General features: G+C 35.7%; 1 protein-coding gene across 2 annotated transcripts in view; it reads left to right on the top strand.

The window, feature by feature from the left end:
- The window catches only part of VIPR2 (vasoactive intestinal peptide receptor 2), a 49,741-nt gene that overhangs the window by 13,154 nt on the left and 15,829 nt on the right, over positions 1-20,758 (top strand). For both annotated transcript variants that reach the window (XR_008437832.1, XM_053981954.1), the window contains exons 3-7: positions 1,633-1,740; positions 5,412-5,509; positions 14,188-14,285; positions 17,381-17,522; positions 20,232-20,382. Coding sequence is in view for 1 of the 2 variants with exons in the window: in XM_053981954.1 (XP_053837929.1) it covers positions 1,633-1,740; positions 5,412-5,509; positions 14,188-14,285; positions 17,381-17,522; positions 20,232-20,382 (597 nt within the window). In the remaining variant the exon portion in view is untranslated. The remainder of the gene's footprint in view (positions 1-1,632; positions 1,741-5,411; positions 5,510-14,187; positions 14,286-17,380; positions 17,523-20,231; positions 20,383-20,758) is intronic.

The raw sequence follows: 20,758 nt of genomic DNA, 5'->3' as shown, positions 1-20,758 counted from the left end.
GAACTGTACAATCCTATGAGGAGTGAAGAAAGACCCAATCCCCATAAGCAAGTGAATCCTCTAGAGAATTGCACTTCCCTGGGAAACTGTATGAAGAGTACTCTGTGGAATTGGTGATCAAATGCAGAATTTCCCCCATAATCCTCCTCTCATCTTCATTTATCATCTCCAAACCTTGTTCTTGTGCCACTCAGAGGCTTCCCTCACAGCTATCAGACTTGGGTGAATGTTTCCAGAGGAAAGCAAGGCCCATGGGAACTCTGTGCCACTGGCTTTCCTTTGTGCTGCAGCTAGGACATAGCCCTGGGACAAATCCAGTTGCTGGTCCTGTTACACATTCTTTGGTTCCCTAGTTTACGTGTGCTTTGAAAGTAACTTAAACTTTGAAAGCAGGATGCTGCATATTTTAAGTCAACACAAGCTGTCCAAGTTTAATCGCACTAAAAAGTTTTTATACAAATATAGAACTTCTAAATATTCCTTTTCAAGTTTCATTTAACTCGTGTGGCTTGATTTTGGGCATGATCTCACTAGCACAGAATAAATTAATAATGAATTGCTAATACTATAAATATTCTGAAGAATAATATGGCTGTGAGCAGTTTCCAATCCAAGTTTTATGTTCTCTACTGAAAGGAACAAACTGTCCCTTATACTGCTAAGAATCTTATGGAGATAGCACCAGTGGTATAATAGTTTGATTTCTGTCTTTAACATTAATTACAAATTAAAAATTTTAATTGCCTTATCTGAAGACATAAATGCCCAGAATTTTGCATGATTTCTTTTTTTTTTAATAACTTGAACTGAGATAATTTCCTTACTTCTTTGTCCTTCAAGGCTTGTGTTGACAAACTTTCATAGCTGTTTTCTTAGCTTAGAAGATATGCATTATAAACAGACACCTTTAAACAGGGCATGATTGAGCCAAATGCCTATAGCAGCTATAGGAAAATTTACACTCATTCACAAGATACAGGCTTTGAGCCACATTGATATGGATATCAACATGGGCAAAGCTGTATCAAGTTACTTCTTATTTCTAATTTACTGTAACTATAAAATATGTCTATGAAATTTGAAGGCCCCCTGCCCTTCCTGAAACCAATATATAGAAGCATTTTTTGTTCAAATGTCTGGTTTTTAGTTTGAGAGATTATTCTGTAAGTCCATGCCTGTTGTTCCAAACCCTCTCCAGTCATAATGCATGCCTATCATATGTGGTGCTGAGTCCAATGACCTACTTATATATTTATTTGTGATGTTCAATCTGCTTGATAGAAAACTCTATTTTAACGATGATTAGGAAATTCTCAAAATGTTGCAATTCTTAATAATCCATATCAATGCTCAGGAGTTACTTTTTAATCTTTCTTATTTTTTCTTAGCATCCTCACATCACAATGACATTGTTTTAATGAGACATTTTGCAAAAAAAGTATTAACTGACCTAAAAACTGGCTGGTTAATCAGCAGACTCTTATGATTCCTTTAAAGTTTTCATGGACAATATCATCTTTGCAGCTTTCTTAAAGGAGTCTAGTATTTTTTGAACCACTTGTCCAAAGCTTTCACCAGGTCTTTATAAGGTAAACTCAGCTTTCAAGTCTGTTAACGCTGGTTTTGTTTCAGGATGTGTTGGAGTTTGGGATAATATCACCTGTTGGCAACCTGCGAAGATTGGAGAGACTGTCACTGTCCCATGTCCAAAAGTATTTAGCCTTTTTTCTGGCAAACCAGGTATTTTATTTTAAGGTGTATTTTTACTGTCTTCTCTCTGTAACATAATGTCCTAAAAATGTTTTTTTTGGGGGTTTAATTTTCTTTGTAGATTAGAAATTCTTGTCAGAGCTGTTCAGGATACATGGTGAAAAGACCAAATTATGATCTTTGTGTTCTATTTGGTGTTCTCTGAGTTGGATACTAAGTATATTTCTGATACAGTGATACTCACCAAAGCTGCCGACATTGCTTGCTCTTTTTTGACTTATTTTGTTAATTATTAAGGCAGCTGAGCCTGACTGACATCTCTAACAGTTGCCAGCAGGCCACATGTAGGTTGTTCCCTCTGTGTCTCAGGAGGGGAGCTCTGCCTTGCCATCACGAGAATAAAGAGCCCACATTAACAGATAATACCTAAAATTACTGCTATTGCAATTTAAGGTAGTTATTATGAAACCTTTTATTCTGCTTTTTAATGGAACTTGAAAAGAGCTCATCAGTGTCTCAGACTGCTGAAACATTTAACTAGTTTAAGTTCTCCCATCTTCTGCACCATCTTGTCAATACATCATATTTTGCCCTGTGGCATTTAAGTGGGGTTTTGAAAATAGATGATGCACACAGAGTATTTCACATTTATCTCAAAATGCTGCTGAAAAAATCTTATCCCCATTGCTCAGGTTGGAAATCATTGTCATGAAGAGCTGGTGAAAGGTGAAAAACTTACCACAGTTATGTAATTCTTTTTTGCAGGGGAGGATAGAGGGGTTGGTGTCTCCGTGGAGAGCTTTAACAATATTACTTTTAACTTAGAGGTTAATTTGGGGTATGACTAAAATACCTTTAGACTCAAAACTGTTGAAAAAGTCTTATTCCAGTAAAAAATAGATAAGTAAAACAATCTACAGATGAGCAAAGGTTTTCATTCCTGGAACTGGTGAATCTTGATTAGTTTATCATGGATAGTCTAAACAATTTGTAAAGGGGAAAGTATGTGTAATCGTCACTAAATGTTGTGAAATCTATAAAAGTTTTTGAATTACTCAAATGAAGATAATAGTGTGTTTTCATGAGACAAGGCAAACTAATAAATATCAAAAATTCAAAATCTGAATTAAATCACACTGCTTCTGTCTATTTGCCAAAAGCTAGAGCATGCACACTCTCTCTGGAGTCTAACTGTAGTTATATTACAACAACATTTAATTTTATTATAGAACAACTGCAATAAATATTTACGTCTGAAACTTTCACAGTGCATTACAACCCTATTTCACTTCACCATGGTGTCAGCAAGACTGAAATATTTCTTCATTTTGTAGTTTACTATAATTTTCCCAGATCCAGCTTTTTTCATAGCTACCTGTTTACTTCCTGCTTGTGAAACTAGCAGGGTTGATTTTTAGAGGTTCCTGTCCACTTAGGAGTGCTTTTTAACCGTTGTCTTTCTAAAATTTCAGAGAAGGAAGACAACAAACATTTTGCATAGTTGATTCAATTAAAAGCTAACGAAGCATCTTGGTACTTTCATATGTTGATTATGCTCAGGAATATGTAATTTATTTAATTCTTAACAGCACATTACAAATGAACTTCATTGTTATGGTGGAAAATTATGAAAATACCTTCAAACAAGAAATTTCACTCTTTTTATTTAGCCAGATTTGTGAGATCTTTGTTTTAGCTTTTAGTGTTTAAGAGGAGTTAAAATTCTACTTCCAGATGATTTAGACTACCTTATTTTTATGCAAATATTCCAAACCTCAAGTAGGCTTTTAAATACTATCAATTTCTTAAAGGATTTCCCAATTTAAATTGTGAATTTTAATAAATAGTTGTCTTCTCATCTTCTCATCTTTTTGGAGAGCTGGCTCTAAATTTCTTCTATGGTGCTCTATGTTATAGTTTAAGCATACCACGTGATTAATTCTGTATTGATTTTTAGTAACTTTTGATTAAAATAATTTTTACTGTAAAAGCAATCATGTTATCCTATAATGTTTTTCTTGTATTTTACAAGTTTATTAGTCTCAGAAAGTTATTCTGTAAAGTTTTTATTCAAATGTATGTGTCAAGTTATAGGTTTTAAATAAGGTTGCCATCTGAAATACTTAATTGTATGAAAAGATGGTGTAGAAATAAACATTGCCTTCCATAGAACATTGCCCAACTCTCTTTAGGTTAGAAGGTATTGCAGTATTTGAAGTAAAAAATACTTCAGCGTCTTGAGTACATTGAGGGTTTTTTTTGCAAAACCGGCTTTGACGCAATTGTGGTTCTGTTAACACATTCCTCTGCTCTGCCTGGTCAGAGAATCTTGATGTACTTTTAAAGTGAAGACTCTTTACAGTGTATAAATAGGTTACATTTTCTTTTAAAAATGTCATTTCTATGCCAAATGGCAAAAGTGGTCCCGTTGTTTGAGGAGACTGTGGGTTCAGGTCAAGGCCTTTTTATTAGCTGGAAAGATTTGGTTGTTGGCTGGTGAACCATTTACAGGATATTTACAACTTTCCACTGTAGACTTTATACAAAGAAGAAATTCCAGTAACCAATCAACAGAATAAAGATCTCAAAAGTTTTAGTTTGGAGTACATATAAACAAGTTTGGTGATTCTTGACCAACACTGACCTATGGCACATAAATTTATTTTTCTATGGTGAAAACCAGGCATCTTTAAGTCAGTTATAGACCAGTGGTAAACTCCAAACCAAAGCAGTATATTATTATAGATTTCAAGTATCATAGATATACAAATTGCTCTAAGAAATGTGAGGGGAAGTTGGGTATGAGTTAATATTGTAAAAGTAAGTTATAATAAATATGATGACTATTCTTTACTCTGACATCAGGCTTTTCTGTTTGGCCCTCTTGAAATTGTTCCATATTGCATGAAAATTAATTCATTTTAATTAGATTAAGAAGCAGAATCATGGGTTGCCCCCATCTCATCTGTGTGATGTCATCTCTGGAAAGAGACAACTTTTTCTGTCAGCTCCAAACAGAAACTTTCTGAAATTAATAAATGTTCCAGATTCCTTTCCAACCATACTTCCACATGTCCTGTACATTCCCTGTATGACATTGTTTCGATATTGATTCAAAGAGTGAAATTCAGCATGCATCTTTACCTGATTCTTCAGTCTATGACATAATTTGTCTTTTAAGCTTCATTACCAAACTTACCAACATTTGCTGTAGCAGTAAGTCATCACCTCAATGTCTAAGAGCTTTTATAAGTCTTCAGTAGATTCCTCAGTATTGGCTTCTCAGAAGGCTTAAATAGGAGCTTAGAACAATACTCACTGAAATTACTTTTCTTTCAAATTACCTACAAATAGCCTCTTTATAGAGTGAAGTGTATGGCTCCCTTCTGAGTATTTTAAATAAAACAGCAGAACAGTTTAGGCTTTTGCAGATGTGTAACAGAAATAGCTGTTATACTAAAGGAAAAGTCTCAGGTTTACTTCTGTTTTTCTGTAGTGCAAAGGCAACTCCAAGCAAGTGTAAAAGCCAAAGTAATTTGAATAAAAGATCATGAAAGGAAATGGCTGGGTTGAGTCCTAGGAAACAAAGGAAAAAGAGCTAGGTTGTGACCAGCTAATGACACAGTTAGATTGTCTAAGGAGTCATTGATGAGGAGAGTTTTGAATCTTTCTGATTTAAACTCTCTAATTTTGCTTTACAGGAAACATTAGCAAAAATTGTACAAGTAATGGATGGTCGGATATATTTCCTGACATTTTAAGTACTTGTGGATATAATGACTACGAAGATGATTACAAGGTAAGAAAAATACTTCTTCTATTCATTTAGATGATGGTGTTCTGTACAGCTATCAGATATATTCTGCTTCTAAATAAATCCCATTTTACTCAAAGTGAATAAAAATGAGATTGAATGAAAATATGCAGTAATTTTTCATAGCATTGGTTGCAATACACTTGGATTGCAGTTGTCTAATGAGATAAAATCAGGAATCTAGAACTCGGTAACTGTTTGAAACTCAAGGCTCTAAACAGTTGGTAATTGCAGTGAAGCATCTGTATATCTAATATTGCAGTGCTACTCAGCTGGTGCACCATATGTTTTGCATTGTGAAATTTGTAATTTCAAAAGAATATTTTTTAAAAGTTATTGCAAAACCTAATTCTAATAATCTGTTATAATCTGTTAATATTACATGCACCACTTGGTTGATGCTATGTGTTAAAGTTGTAAGTAAAATAGAATTGATTTAGGTCATTGGAGTTATTGGCAGATTTATATTGGACTTGAAATTGTGCTAGCAGTTGTAAGTTATTCAGAAAGCTGTCAAGGTATCCTAAATACACTATGCATGGAAAACGGAATTTGTTCACTTTGCAGATACTATCTCTTTTTGTTGAGAGAAGGGTTTTTACCATCATGATTTCTGTATTTTCTGTCTGTTTTCCTGCTGAGGCTAACAGAGCAAGAGTTTGTTTACAAGGATGAACTCATAGTGTCAGTAAAACTGTTATTACCTAAAGTGGATTAAGTTCTCTCATGAACAAAGATACTTGTCCAGTTGGGTTTTTTTCTCTGTATTTTAGTATCTGTGGAATAGCTGTTGCAGATCAGATCTGTCTGGCTTGCAGAGCTGCCCTGGTATTCCAGCCAAGGCAGGAAGGTTTTGGCATTTTTTCTGTATTCAAAAGCCCAACCATATACTGTAGTTTAAAATAGAGAAAAAATGAGAGAATATATTGTTTCCCCAACTTTTCTGAAGACAAATTCTAAAACATCTGTGTCATCTGACAGCTTGGGAACACACATGTATTACTGCTAAAACAGCCACTTTAAACATTGTCACTCAACCCAGGAATTGCCATGTGGTGTGAAAATGGGTCAAAACATAAAAATTCAAATTAACAAAATATAATATTTCAAGTAGTGAGAAACAGTTAGAAGATGAACTAGTATAATAGAAAAGCCGTTCTTGTTTGACATATTCATTAGTAAGTTGAGGGACGTGAATGAAATGCAAATTGAGTATACTTGCAGGAATTAACCTAGACAGCTTGAAACAGGATGTAGCATGCAACATTTGCAAAAGCCTTGAAAAAAGCAAATAGTAAAAGTGTGAGGATGAAAATCAGGAGAGGGATGTGGAAAGCAGGTACTAGAAAATATTGGCAAACATACAATAAATATATCATACATACAATATAAATCATAGAGAAAACAGAAAAATGCAAGTATCATGCAGTAGTGAGATTTCAGGAGGCATTTGAGGTTCTGCACCAGCTACTTGTTTTCACAGAAGATGTTTTCTTGAATTCAGATCTTGGTGCTCAATGGTAGCCCTTCAAACCAAAACCTTTACTCATCATAAATCAGTATAGTTTGTTGGGTTTTTTTAAATCTAATATTTCAACTATGAGAACTAAAAATAAAGTCCTAATATTTGGATACTGAGTATTCCGGGCATAAAAAATGTCACGAAACATGCTCTGCAGTATGGGGTATGAAGTATATGAGATTGACCTCAAAGTTACATTAACTAATATTTTAGGGAAGGTGGCAAAATGGTTTTTCTAGAGTGAGTCCTAAGTGTTCTTTTTTATGTTTTGCTTTGAGGACAGTGTTAGAGGACTAGAAACTGTCTTTGGTGTAAATTCGGTGCCTGCATCTTCACTGCTGAATGAATTTCTATTATAGCTACAACTATGTATTTATTCCTGTGGGGTTTTTTTCTGTCTTTTAAGACACAGACTTTTATCTTTAATCTAAAGGGGGTTTATTTCTGTACATATTCTACATATTGTATATATATGCACACACACAGGCATATATCTCTCTGCAGATACACATTTATTTTGGGCAGCTTTGAATATTCTAGAGAAGGTTTAAATGACAAAGATCTGTGAGCAAATACTGAATAATTTGTTAACAGGTACCAAATTGCTATCCTTAAAAATGCACTGAGATGAGGAAGCTTATTAAAAAATAGCATAAACATGTCACCTCTTATTTCCTTACTGAAAGATCTTGCATGCTTCCACAGTTTCTATTGATTTTATGTTCAAATTAAAATATTCCATTTTTATTCCATTTTAATGATATATTAGCAGGGTCTATAAAAAGAAACTATTTGCTTAACATTTTGAAATTAACTGTAACTGTGTGATCCAAAACCCTTGGTTTATTCTATGTTAGATCTTAGTATTCTTTTCTGCTCTTGCCATTATAAATGGGAAATCAGTTTGATAAATATGACTGCCCTGGATTCAGCTGGGATAGAGTTAATTTTCTTCCTAGTAGCTGGTACAGGGCTGTGTTTTGATTTTAGTGTGAGAATAATGTTTATTATTTGGTACAATTTGCTTATACTGGTGGTTTGCTGTTGCTAAGTAGTGCTTACCCTAAGTCAAGGACTTCTCAGCTTCCCCTGCTCTGCCAGTGAGCAGGTGCACAAGGAGCTGGGAGGGAGCATGGCCAGGACAGCTGAGCCCACCTGGCCAGAGGGACATTCCCCACCACAGAATGTCATGTCCAGTATATAAACCAGAGGAGTTGGCTGGGAGCTGTCAGCTGCTGCTCAGGAATGGGCTGGGCATCAGTCAGGGGCTGCTGAGCAATGGAGTTGGGCATCATTTGTCTTCTTATCCCAGCCCAGGTTTTCCCTTCTTCCCAGCTGTCCTCCCCACCCCATGGCAGGAGGAGGAGGGAGGGAGTGGTTGTGTGATGTTTTCTTGCCACTGAGGTTAAAGCATGACAATGACAATGTCTGAACAAAATATTTTTATGTTGTTATGGCATCAAAGTGTAGATCTAAACCTTTATTATATGCTTCCAGACCTTTTTCTGTAAGCAAACTAGTTACTGCTGATCTTCAAGATCACATTTTAGGTTCATCTTAGGTATTCAGATAAGTATCTTTTTTTCCCATTTTATATTTCTGTGGAGCTCACGGCAGTACAACAGACAAGCAACAAAAAAATCAAGCTTGAGTTGACCACGCTAGAAACACACATCAAGGTGTGTTAACCAAACTCCAGCCTCACTGCAGTCTTTCCTTGACATACTTGACATCTTCTACCTAGACTGAACAAGCTGGAGATATGTCCTTGCTGTTGTCAGAATGTATTAAATGCTGTGTCAACATTATCAATATACAGCAAGATGTCTGGTGAATTTAAAGAACTGAAATGTGTCCACTTTATTTAAAATAATGACTGAATCAGTTAATACAGCTTTGTCTGATCTTAGGCCCAGGATTTATAAGATCACACAAACCCCCCCCCCATATACAAGTTTCAGGCTGTGGGGTTTGAATGTGTAGTGTCATACGAAGAGAAATTCCTGGAGAGAAAGATCCTTGGGGCTATTAAATGTGCTGACACTGTTGCAGCTTGTGCCTTTAGTAGAAGCACCATCCATGGATGAAGCATGCCCCATTTGCCCAATTTCTGGAGTGTTCTCATCACCCTGGATGAGCAGCAGATCAGCTCCCCAGACAAGGGGAGCTGAGGCAGTGCAGGCAGTGCCAGCAGTGCCTTGGCTGTAGCTGCCTTTAGAAAACAGATGCATTGCTGCTGTCTGTGGAGGGGATCATTGCTCTGGAATAATGCATTGTTTGCAGTGAGTCTAAACTGAATCTTTGCCTCTCACCAAAATCTGACACAAGGCACACATCTACCAATGTGTTTCCTTGTGCCTGTAAGTCATGCTAAATTTATTTATGTTATGCTGCATTTTTCATTAATGTTTTTCCATGAGGTGTGATTAAGAGACTTGTATTCCTTAAAATAAAATCTTCATCACTGCAAGTGAGGACTAAGACTGAATTTTAGCTGATATTCTCTCTTGTAGAGCACAGAGGGAATTTGCTTTAATTGCAGAATATTAATAAACTGCTTAATTCCAGTACACGACTGTTCACATTCACAGATTCATCTGCTGATACATGTTTACACAGGAAATGTGGAAGTTTGTGCATTTAAAGTGTTGTCATCTCTCCCATTATGGTTAGGGAACTTTGAATAAGAACACATTCTGACTGGCATAATTAAAATTAATGATGCCACTATTACTAGGAGATACTTATGGCAATGCTGATCTCATCTTTTTTTTTGGGGGGTGGTATTTAGGCTCAAAATGAATTGAAGGAAAAATGTCTGAAAAAGGATATCATTAATTACTTGTATAAAGATTATTAAATGCCATGAGGAATGCAAATTTTATTACAAATCTTTTAGTAAATTCTATTCTTCTCTACATACATAATTTAAAAATGTATAGAAATGTCCTATAAGAGAAAATGAAATTTTCCACAGCATGTAATCCATCTCTTCATCTCAGTTCATATTTATTCTTGTATGAGTACAGGATTTTTAAAATGGCTGCTGCCTTGTTGAAGTTAATTTTGCACAAGGAAAGAACTAGGGTTCCTTACTCCATTTCTATTTGATTTTGCTCATTTCAGTGTTTCTAAGGCACTGAATTCATTTGCTAGGTCCAGTTTCTATTTTACATTGTACAGTTTGAGATTTTGTGATATGTTTGAGTATGAATAGTCAAATATTACGAAATATTAAAATATTAACACATGGATCATGAAAATTTAGGATCACAAATTTTAATACAGTTGTAAGTCATTATATCTGTAAAGAGGAAACTCCTAGATGCAATATTACAGGATTATATTAGCCCATGGAATAAACAAAATGAAGAGACAGTTGGGATGATAATGGTCATAGATTCCTTAGCAATGATAAATTATATTTCTGGATGAAATGAATAAGAAGTTGAGGGCTTTTTATTCATTTTTATACATTAAGGGTGATTTCTGGTCAACAGCAAAACTCCTTTGGACAAAGAATCAAGCCCTTAACTCTCTCCAGTGTTTTCTCCTTCAGCACTCAGGTACCTTCTCACCCCTAGAGGTCCTTCCAAACCAAGGCTGAGGTTGGGAGCTCTGCCGGGTGACTGTCAGCTTTGCCTAGGGAGTGTCTCTGCTCTTCTGTGCTATTTCGTAAATAAACAGAATTCTATCTCCTGAACTGAGTAAAAATAACATGAAACTAAATTTAAAGGAAACATTAGCAGAACCAGGTGTCTTTTCTAAGAAAACAAACTACAAGTGTGCCTAAAATAGGCTTTACAAAAAATTTATTGAAGTTAAGACTAATTAGACAAACTTGTACTAATCCAGTTTAATTTTATGTGTGGTGGTTTGTGCCCTTTTAAAACTTATTAACATTAAGTAGCCACAAAAAAAAAAAAAAGAGGAAACATTTTAGGATTAGCTCTTTAGGAAACACTTACACTTCCTATAACCACTTACATTGTTTTTTTTTCTGAAAATCATAAGCCACTGATTTTTTTTTCCTATGCCTAACCACCTAATGACTTTGGTTTAGTGGTTGTAATTTTAATATTTTCCTCAGAAGTTTAAAAATAAATACTTGTATTTCATTTTTGGAATCAGCATTGCTGAAATAATCCTGTGAATATTTTGCAGAGGCCAGTTGTTATTACTATGTTCTGATTTTGTTAGACCTGCAGAAAAGTTCATGTCATTTCAATTTCATAATGGGATTTCAATTTCATGTGTATAACTTGAATCAGTTTTTCCTTTGAAAAGAGCTATAAAATCTGAAGGGGTTATAATATTTTTTCTGTGTTAAAATATGTTGAAAATATAATTTCTGAAATTCTCTTTTAGTCAATCCATACCTTTGTTGCAGTCATTTTATTCCTGACAATCTTACACATTTATATTTTAAGTTTAGAGGTTAAAGCTAAATGTTACTTGAGACATGGGTAATTGCTGTTCACACAGAGCAGTAAGAAATAAATAAGACATCCCATTTTGTATAAAAGTCACTGGTTTTTTGTGCTATCAGATTTGGCATTTCTTTGCCTGTTTCTTTTGCACCAATAACATACAAAGAGTTTGTTTGTAAAGGGTACTAGATTAAACACAGATGAGTGACAAATATTTAATAGCTGTGATTAGGTCAGTATTAGTCTAACGAATTTCCTGGTCTTCAATTGCCACAGCACAATGTGGAATTTAATTCTTTGTCTATACGGAGTTTGTGTGTTGAACTGACATATAATTTGAGAACACCTTTTACTAAGTTTTTTTTTTGGAGAGTCACTAGGAGTTATAGAGGTCTTACAGGAAAATTAAGACACATCTTTTATGTTCATACAGGAAATGTAAGGACCAGTATGATTGCATCATCTTTGGTGCTGAGTCTGATAAAGTGCTCCATGTTAATAATCTAAAGCATTCTAATAATCTAAATTTTTTTTTGGAAAATCAAAATATTTGAATTTGAATAATTTTTGATGGATTAAAATGGGTTAGTGTTTACTTACCTTTGCAACAGTTTGAGACACAGGGTTAATTTTTTGATCAGTAGAAAAATTTGTAGTATCTAAGATTTCTGTCCCTTATAAAACTAAACCACTAAAATGTCAGAGAAAAAGGAAAAAGTGTTATTTTCTACCATTTCAAGTGTAGAATAAGGATAATTATTATCATATGATAAAATAATTTCAGCTGTGTAATTATTGCTTATTTTCTCATGCTTAGCTTGAGTAAAACGACCATGGTCATTATTAAGGTAATGTCCAAGCACTCTTGGCTGATTAACTTCAATCCTGACATAGTTCCATGCAGTTATTTCACATTCATCTGTTTGACCAAGGAATGGCCAGCAGAGAGACTCAGTCCTGCTGATACCAACAGCTCTTTGCTGGGCTAAAACTACAGGGGGCTCTTCTTTGGTTTTAGCCAGACTATTTGTTGTAGGGGTCATGTGTGTGTACAGAATGCCAGAAACATTACATGAAATAGTGTGTTTTTTTCTGGCAGAAGACAATCTCTTCTGCTCTCCCTAGCAGGGCAAAGTGACAGTCACTTCATGTGCAGCAGCCTGACAGTTTCTGTCAAGCTCAGCCAGAGGATAAATTCAAGGCAATGTTACAGCACTGCGGCTGGACTACTGATGCTTTGTTAGTAAATTCATGCAGGGTTTTCCACCTTTTTTTCCTTCATTTAGGAATTCTGAAACCAGTTTCAATTTCCAATTTCAAGAGTCTCAGTCAGTGGAGTTTTTCCTGAAATCAAATCTGGACAGAATTTTCAAAATGGTGTGGAATGATGAAAAATTAAACCAGTCCAGCTTTCTTGTTGGGCATATCTCAATCATCCCAATGCAGTTTGAACAGCTACTTTCTTTATACCAAAGTACCAAAGACGATTTCTACATTCTAATAGTTGAAATATATAACAACATAGCAGTTGCTATGAATGCACTTAAGATCCATGGCAGTTGCTTCCCATATTTTTCCACTTTAACCATATCTACAGCAGTGCAGTTGCAAGATTCTTCATTCATTTCACATTTCATTTTGCCTTTTCCATATCTGTATAACATTTGCAAAGGGAATGTTCAGCTAATTTCATCATGAATTGGGATTACTAAAATAACCTCCTTACTTAGCCTTTTGAGAGCTATGAAAATAAATACACTAAAGTAATTTGAGATTCCTTTGGCTATATTAGTTTACTTAAAAAAGTTGCTTTCTTGCTACTTTTTACTAGTCTCATTTGGGAAGGCAAATGATAACCATGTGCACTAGATATTTAAATTCTGTCTCTTATATGTAGCGTGTTCTATGTTGCTTTTAAAATCTTTAATTTCATAATGTAATAAAAAACTTCACTGTTTTAATATTTTATTTAGCTTGAGTGGAAACTAATGTCAGACTAATGATTTTATTGTAGGCATAAATGGAGAAGCAGTTTAATTCTGAAAATATTTGGCCCTATTTTTCTTGACGTTGTTATTCAGAGGACTTAATGTAGTGTGTAGCTGATGAGTCTACAGATATATGCAGTTAATAAGCAGACTGCATTTCAGCCTGCTTTTCCTCCATTGAAAAACCTCCTTTCCAAATTTTAGCAAGTAACTTTACTAAAGAAAGGGTTTGTGTCACCATTTAATAAAGTATTTGAAAATTTAGAATGAGAAATTAATGATACTTAAACATGTCTTTAAATTCATGTGTAACTGCATTACAAAGTACTCTAGAACAGAAAGACTGAGGGAAATTACCTCTTTTAGAGATAATCCATTCTTTCAAACTGACTTGCTCTTACTAGTTTGATTGTGTTCATGGAAATTGACGAATCTGCTTCTTTATTTGACCTCATTGACATGATATCATCAACTGGAATGGTACCAGATTGTGTGTCTAAGTTTTGAGTTCCTGAGGCTGAATTTTCTACTGAAGGCAATTGTCTTGAGATGTTGCCTTGCAAAATGTGTTGGAATAGAGATAAAACATTCTCATCATGTACTGCAGAGCAAAGATGAAAATCATGCTATAACTTTCAGAGCTATTTAATGGACAATTACATAATTTCACAGACAATTTGATGTATCAGTAAGTAGTTTCTGCATATATATTTTTCTGTGCAGGTCAACTTCTATGTGAGGGTGAAAGCAATTTATACCCTTGGACACAGCGTATCTCTGATTGCTCTTACAACAGGAAGTATAATTCTTTGCCTTTTCAGGTATGTGTTTTTCATGAGTAAATATTAACAACAATAAGACATCTTTAACTGTTATCTGATTGCTGAGCTATTTAGAAAATGCATGGAATTTACACTTTTTGCAGTTAAACAGCTGACAGCAATGTACTACTGACTAGATTTTTGCTAGCAATGATCATATTAACAATTTTCAAAGCATTTTACAAATTTACAGGCATTACAGATCACGTAAGAAAGAACAATAATTTAGGAATGATTACATAAAGCATTTTCTATTTGATTATTAAAATCAACATGTTGAATTGCTCTGGAGAATTAGCTGGATGCTGGTCTCACCACTGGACAGGAGTGCAGCCATGTTTTGCAGAAGCTTCCAAGTGGTTTCCAGGGGTACTGTAATCAAAGGCAGTCACTAATTTGTCCAGCTGTAGATCGAATCACCAAATCACCAAGGCTGAAAGAGACCTTCAAGATCATCTACTCCTACCATCAACCCAGCACTGCCATAATCACCCCTAAACCATATCCCCAAGTGCTGCATCCAAACACCTTTTAAATGCTTCCAAAGACAGCTGACCCCACTACCTCCCTGGGCAACTCATTCCAATGCCTGACCACTCTTTCAGTGAAAGTTTTTTGTCTAATACCTAATCTAAACCTCCCTGATGCAACTAAAGGCCATTTCCTCTCATCTTTTCACTTGAATCATGGCAGAAGGGACCAGCCCCCACCTGGCTGCACCCTCCTTTTGGGTGGTTGTAGAGAGTGAGGAGGTCTCCCCTGAGCCTCCTCTTCTCCAGACAAAACAACCCCAGTTCCCTCAGCTGCTCTGTACAGCACATGTTTTCTAGACCCTTTACCAGGTTGTTGCCCTTGTCTGGACACCCTCCAGCATCACAAAAATGTCCTTTTTGAAATGAGGCGCCCAGAACTAAACATGGTGCTCAAGGTAAAGCCTCACCAGTTCCAAGCACAGTAGTAAAGGTGTGGACAATTGTGCTGGGTCTACAAGGTTTTTGTTAGGCAGTTTTAGGAAAGGCAGTACTGCCTGCTGATTTTGCCTAATTTCTGTGACTTTTCTCAGACTGAAGGCAATCTTCAACTAGTAAAATAACTTTTTAAATGGTCTTATCAGAATCACAGTTTTTCTCAGTCCCTCCACCTTCATGCCTTTATGTATCACTTCCACCTGTCTAACAGAATAGCCTTTATATTCTCCATTATGAACTTCACACAGCTTTTCTGCTCCACTTAGGACCAAGAAAACCAAGAAAGTGCATCTCACAGTTTTGGTAGAAAGGAAGTACAAATAATACATAGATAACAGCATGTTATTTGTTAGAGCCTCATTCCTCTCATGAAATATTCCTATGGAGAGTTCTGTAAGCCTTTCAGTCTGCCATCAAATTTTCTCAATATCTAAATCTTCAGAGACCATTCAGAGCAGATACATAACCCATAATTATGTTTGAAATACCTTTTAAAAAAATGAATTGAGCCAGTCATGGTCATACTCCTTCTACCCAGCAAATGCTCCAAGCAGATCCCAATGCAGATTACTGCAGTTTCAAAACTGCTAAAACCTAAAACCACATTTAATACAGAGAATTGCAGACATCTGAATGTCACCCATCACCAGAAGTCAGATGTAACAAATCAAGCATTTAAGAGTTGTACTCAAAACCATCAATTTAAATATCTAAGTGGAGATATTTTTTCCCAGTCTTCCAATTGAGTCAGGAAAAAACAGACTTTTTTTCATGAGGCAACATATGTTCTTCTAAGCCCCCCTTCAAGAAGAATCTTTCTCTGTTATTTGCAGGGAACTGGGGCCTCTCAATATAGTGAGTTGAATTAGGAATCAATTTCTGCCCAGTAACTCCAAAATATTTGTTTGACAGCCTTGTATATACCCAGCATTTATTATCTGAGCTACTGAATGGGATGAATAACTAATCATCTACATGAGTTATTGAAGAAAAATAGTTTCCTCCTATTTGCAGTTTGCATGTATCGCTGAATTCCACAGGAACACGTGCTGCAGTCCAACATAATAGTGGTATTTCAGCAAAGGATGTGCATGTCCACAGCAATCACTGCATTTTTGACAACTGTTTAAAATTCAGCCTGGTATTTTGTCCTTTGCCAAATTCAGGGCTAGCATGGCAGATCTGTTCTTTATTTCCTTACACTCACTGTAACTATCCTTGCTTCAGTAATTTCAGAATGGATTATGTATGTTTGATAAAACTCAAAACTGGAAGAATACCTGTAAGTTGACACTGCACATTGCCATTACACCTATTGCATCTTCATATTTTCACTGCTCATGCTTGCTAAAATTCTTTGGCTTCTGGTCTGTTTCCAGGTTCAGCTCAAGGTGCTGGTTGTGACCACAAAAACCTCTTAGAAACCTTTGGTTTCTAGGGATTTTCTATTAAAAGAATCTTTTAAATAGGAAAATCTTGAAGGGACTGTATTTTAAGGGAAAAGCCATCAACTTACAGCTTGCTTCCCCTGAGTACTCATTCATTTACATGGAATATTTAATCTGTCATTTATTTGTAAGGTTTTCACACAGCTGCCAGATTCAAGTTTTGTGTTCATTGGATAGAAAGGATAGGTGATCAAATGCTCTGAATGCATTTTTAATTGCTCCTGCATACACCATCATCTTAGGATCAAAAGTCACTATATAGCAAAATAAAGGAGTTAAATAAAAGAATGAAACCAGAAAATAATAGGTGAGAGCACATCTGAAATATATCCAGGATAATCAAAGTTGAATTTGCAAGAAAAACACTGAAATGAGCGCACACACAGAAGGATACAATAGCCTATGTTTATTGTCAGCTTATTATGTCAGTTTATAGACAATTTATTATGTTATGTTAAAATATGAGAGAAATACCATTGGGATCTTTTAATCTGTGATACTTAACAGAAGTAAGAGATGAAAGAAAATAGCAAGGCAGCCCTGACAAAATGACAGAAAAATGAAGAGCATGTTCTTACTCAAGGCTCATATTGCTAAGAAATGTCCACAGAGTAACAGAAGTCTGTTCAACAGTTTCTACATCATAATCTAAAATGCTTCTTTTTAAATCTCTTTTTAGAAAACTTCATTGTACTCGGAATTACATCCATCTGAACCTGTTCCTCTCTTTCATTCTAAGAGCAATCTCTGTTTTAGTCAAGGATGATATTCTCTATTCCAGCTCCAACACAGCTCACTGTCCAGAGGATCAAACCTCATGGGTAATAAACCTCATTTGCTACCTGGTGTAAATCTATATTGTCACTGAATTTTCCTCCCTAATCCTTTTAAATATTTAGGAGTATCAAAATTTCAGAGTAGACAGTTCTGAAGAGAATATAATGACTAGGAGAAAGGTGTGATAGACGTATCAAGAAGGTTGCAGTACAAGCAGGAGACCTTAACATTGTTTGCATGTCCTTGAAGGACAACTTGTCATCAGTCAAGACAAATCATAACCAGATGCAGCTCAGAATAAATATGGCCACTGCATTAATCAGCTGGGAGGGTTGAAGACAAACAGGAGTGCCATCAGCTGGGAGTGATTAAAGGCAGCTACTCTGGAAGTGTTCCAACAGCTTTATCAGAGGTCCAGGAACTGGACAGGTATCAGTGGAGGGAGGGAATAACTCAGGAAATTAAATATTTGCAGGAGTTGTCTTCATTAGCTCTGCAGTACTTCTGGGCTATGACAGAAGTGTTATCATCTTCATTCTTGGCAAGTTAATATGTTTACTGCATTTTCATGTACAGGGTTTAAAAAAATCTCAAGTCTTGCTGTTAAAACACTGACCTCTATATGATATACCCCATTCATTGCTGTGTTGTTTCAGTCAAAAGTCCCTTCTAATTTTAATTAAATATAGTTTAAGCTTGTGAGAAAAAAAATGGAATAAGATATTTTTGTCTTGATGAAGCCATATTGTCCCAAAACATGAAGTTCTTAGCAATGAATACCAAGCTATATGTAGGAATTCATAATCTGGGATATTTCTAATGGAGAAAAACAGGAACTGTGTTAGTAGACCCCAATTAGGCAAAGTAAATAGTAGACATATTACCAGGGGTAATCAGAAGTTCTTAAGTCCTTGAAAGACAGTTTAGTGGACTCTCAAAATACAGCTTGGTTTCTGCAATTTCTTTTATTCTCCAGTTATTCTTGGCTACAAAGCCTTATACTTTCCTATTTAAATATGTCAGATTTTGTGGACTTCTGGCTAATTTCTGTTGCATTGTACCTGGGATGATCTGGCAGCTGCCTGACAAGGCTGGTCTGTCTTTCACTACCTTTCACATGTAACAGCACACAGTGTTTGCCCCTTTTGCCATGTGTGTGTGATGTTCCACAGTTCTGCTGCACTCACAGAGGTCTAAAACACACAGTTCATAAAGCTCTGTAAGTAGGTCCTAGCTCTGCATTACATGGAGAATTAATTTTGGCTGACTTTTCTGATAGATACCTTCACTGCTTAGCATGGGTAAATACAGCTGATACAGGATTACCTGAAGGAGGAAGAGAAAATACATTCATGCAGGTTTCTGGTATGTAAATTGAGAATGTAATACAAGGTAATATTGAAATTCATAAAGGATTACAAATTTTTCACTGCTGATCTGATTGTAAGAAATCCTAAGCATAAAAGCAAATTTCAACTTGCTTGAAAATCTCAACTTTTTCAACAAAATTTGAAACTTCAACACATTTTGAAATGCTTATTTTTATCCATCTTACATTATCTGGCCCATTGCTGATCTGCAGTGGATATCCCAAAGTCCCAAAGAGGTAAGATCAGTCTTACCAAAGTTAGCTTTCAAACTTTGGTTTTAGGCAGCTAAAATCAGGTGAAATGAATTCAAGCCTTTGGACTCTTCCTTAGCATGGATGTTACTTGGGGTGCACTGAGGTATCTGAGACATCATAGGGGGCTGATGGATACAAAGAAGTCTCCCTGTGGAGGTCTGTGCCCTTCTGGTTTAGCAGCTGGTGACTGCATCTCACTTCTTAATAAACATCTATGTTTAGAGAGAGGAATCAATCACTGAAAATGAGTAAATTACCTGCTTAGGTATCTGGGGTACTTGGAATTTTAACAGAAAAATGCAGGTATGAAAGGTATTTAAAATGGAGAAGTGAGTTAAGCTGGTAGAAATCAGAGATTTTATTTGGTCCAGATTGTGTAGTCTGTTACATTCACCATATCATTACATTTCTCAGCACATTCTCAGTCCATATGAACATTTTCATATTCAATTCTCACATCCCAGATTCCTACTGGGAAGTACCAAAGTAGCAGCAGCCAGCACCATGGAACATCAGCAGCACAGACATCTGAAAATTAATTCTGAAGAGCAACACACAGACTCTAAGTATCATTTTTTGATACATGTCTATGTGTTTTGTTAACTAAGAAACTCTAAAACATTTTCTAAAGGTAAAACATTAAAAGTCCAGCCAACTTTTTCTTCTGAGTTTACTGAGTCATCACATAAAGTTGTATTTTTCACCCAGTTTCACATTTAGCTTTGAAAAAATAATGAAGTAGTTTCTTTGTTAAGTTTTACTGTGTTAGGAAGCGATGTGAGGTTTTAATGCATTTATTAGACTCCGAGTAGATGATAATTTAATTTTATAGTAATTTATTAATAAATTGTTGCAAAAGTGTACATTTATTGATAACCACTATATTTTTCTATATTTATCATATGAAGTTTTCAAAATTTCTGAGTGAACTTGTAATGAAAGCCATCTAAATAATTTTTAATAATTCACTTTCTCTTAATATATACAGTAACATTTACAATGTCACAATTTGCTTGACTACATTTCTACTGGACTTGACTACAAAGACAGCTAAGATTTTTGGCTGCAGTAATAAAAATAATATGGCACCTTTCCTGTGACAAACTTGATCTTTCTTCTCATATTTCAGGTGGGCTGCAAGGCAATTCTGGTGTTTTTTCAGTATGGTGTTATGGCAAACTTTTACTGGCTTTTAGTAGAAGGACTTTACCTCCACATCCTCCTTGTGCTAATATTCTCCCCCAACAGACACTTCACGATCTACCTGCTGATAGGATGGGGTAAGAACTCACACATCTTCCAGTAATGTTCTTTTTTCTCTGTGTGTGTGTTGTTCAGGTGCAGTGTTTCATACCAAGGTAGTTGAGCTGTCTCTGGTCATGTCTCCTGAGACTCACAGATTGCTCAGCTCAGCTCCAGCACAGGTTACAGCTGCTGCAGCATGGGACAGAGCAGGCACAAAACTGCTGGAGCAGTTCTTCACTGCTGGCTTGATCCCTGGCACAGCTTTCACCTGTGCCATCTGCACCACACCCAGGGACTGCTCTGGTGCAAGGACTGCCACTGCAAAACACATGATTCAGGTGTCCTAATTTGTGAGGAAAATTAAAGTTCAGCTGCACAGCCATGAGCTATACTATGCAATTTTCCTTTTTG

The sequence above is a fragment of the Vidua macroura genome, chromosome 1, assembly GCF_024509145.1.
Source record: "Vidua macroura isolate BioBank_ID:100142 chromosome 1, ASM2450914v1, whole genome shotgun sequence".
NCBI classification, from domain to species: domain Eukaryota; kingdom Metazoa; phylum Chordata; class Aves; order Passeriformes; family Viduidae; genus Vidua; species Vidua macroura.
This window is presented reverse-complemented; position numbering and strand designations above follow the sequence as displayed.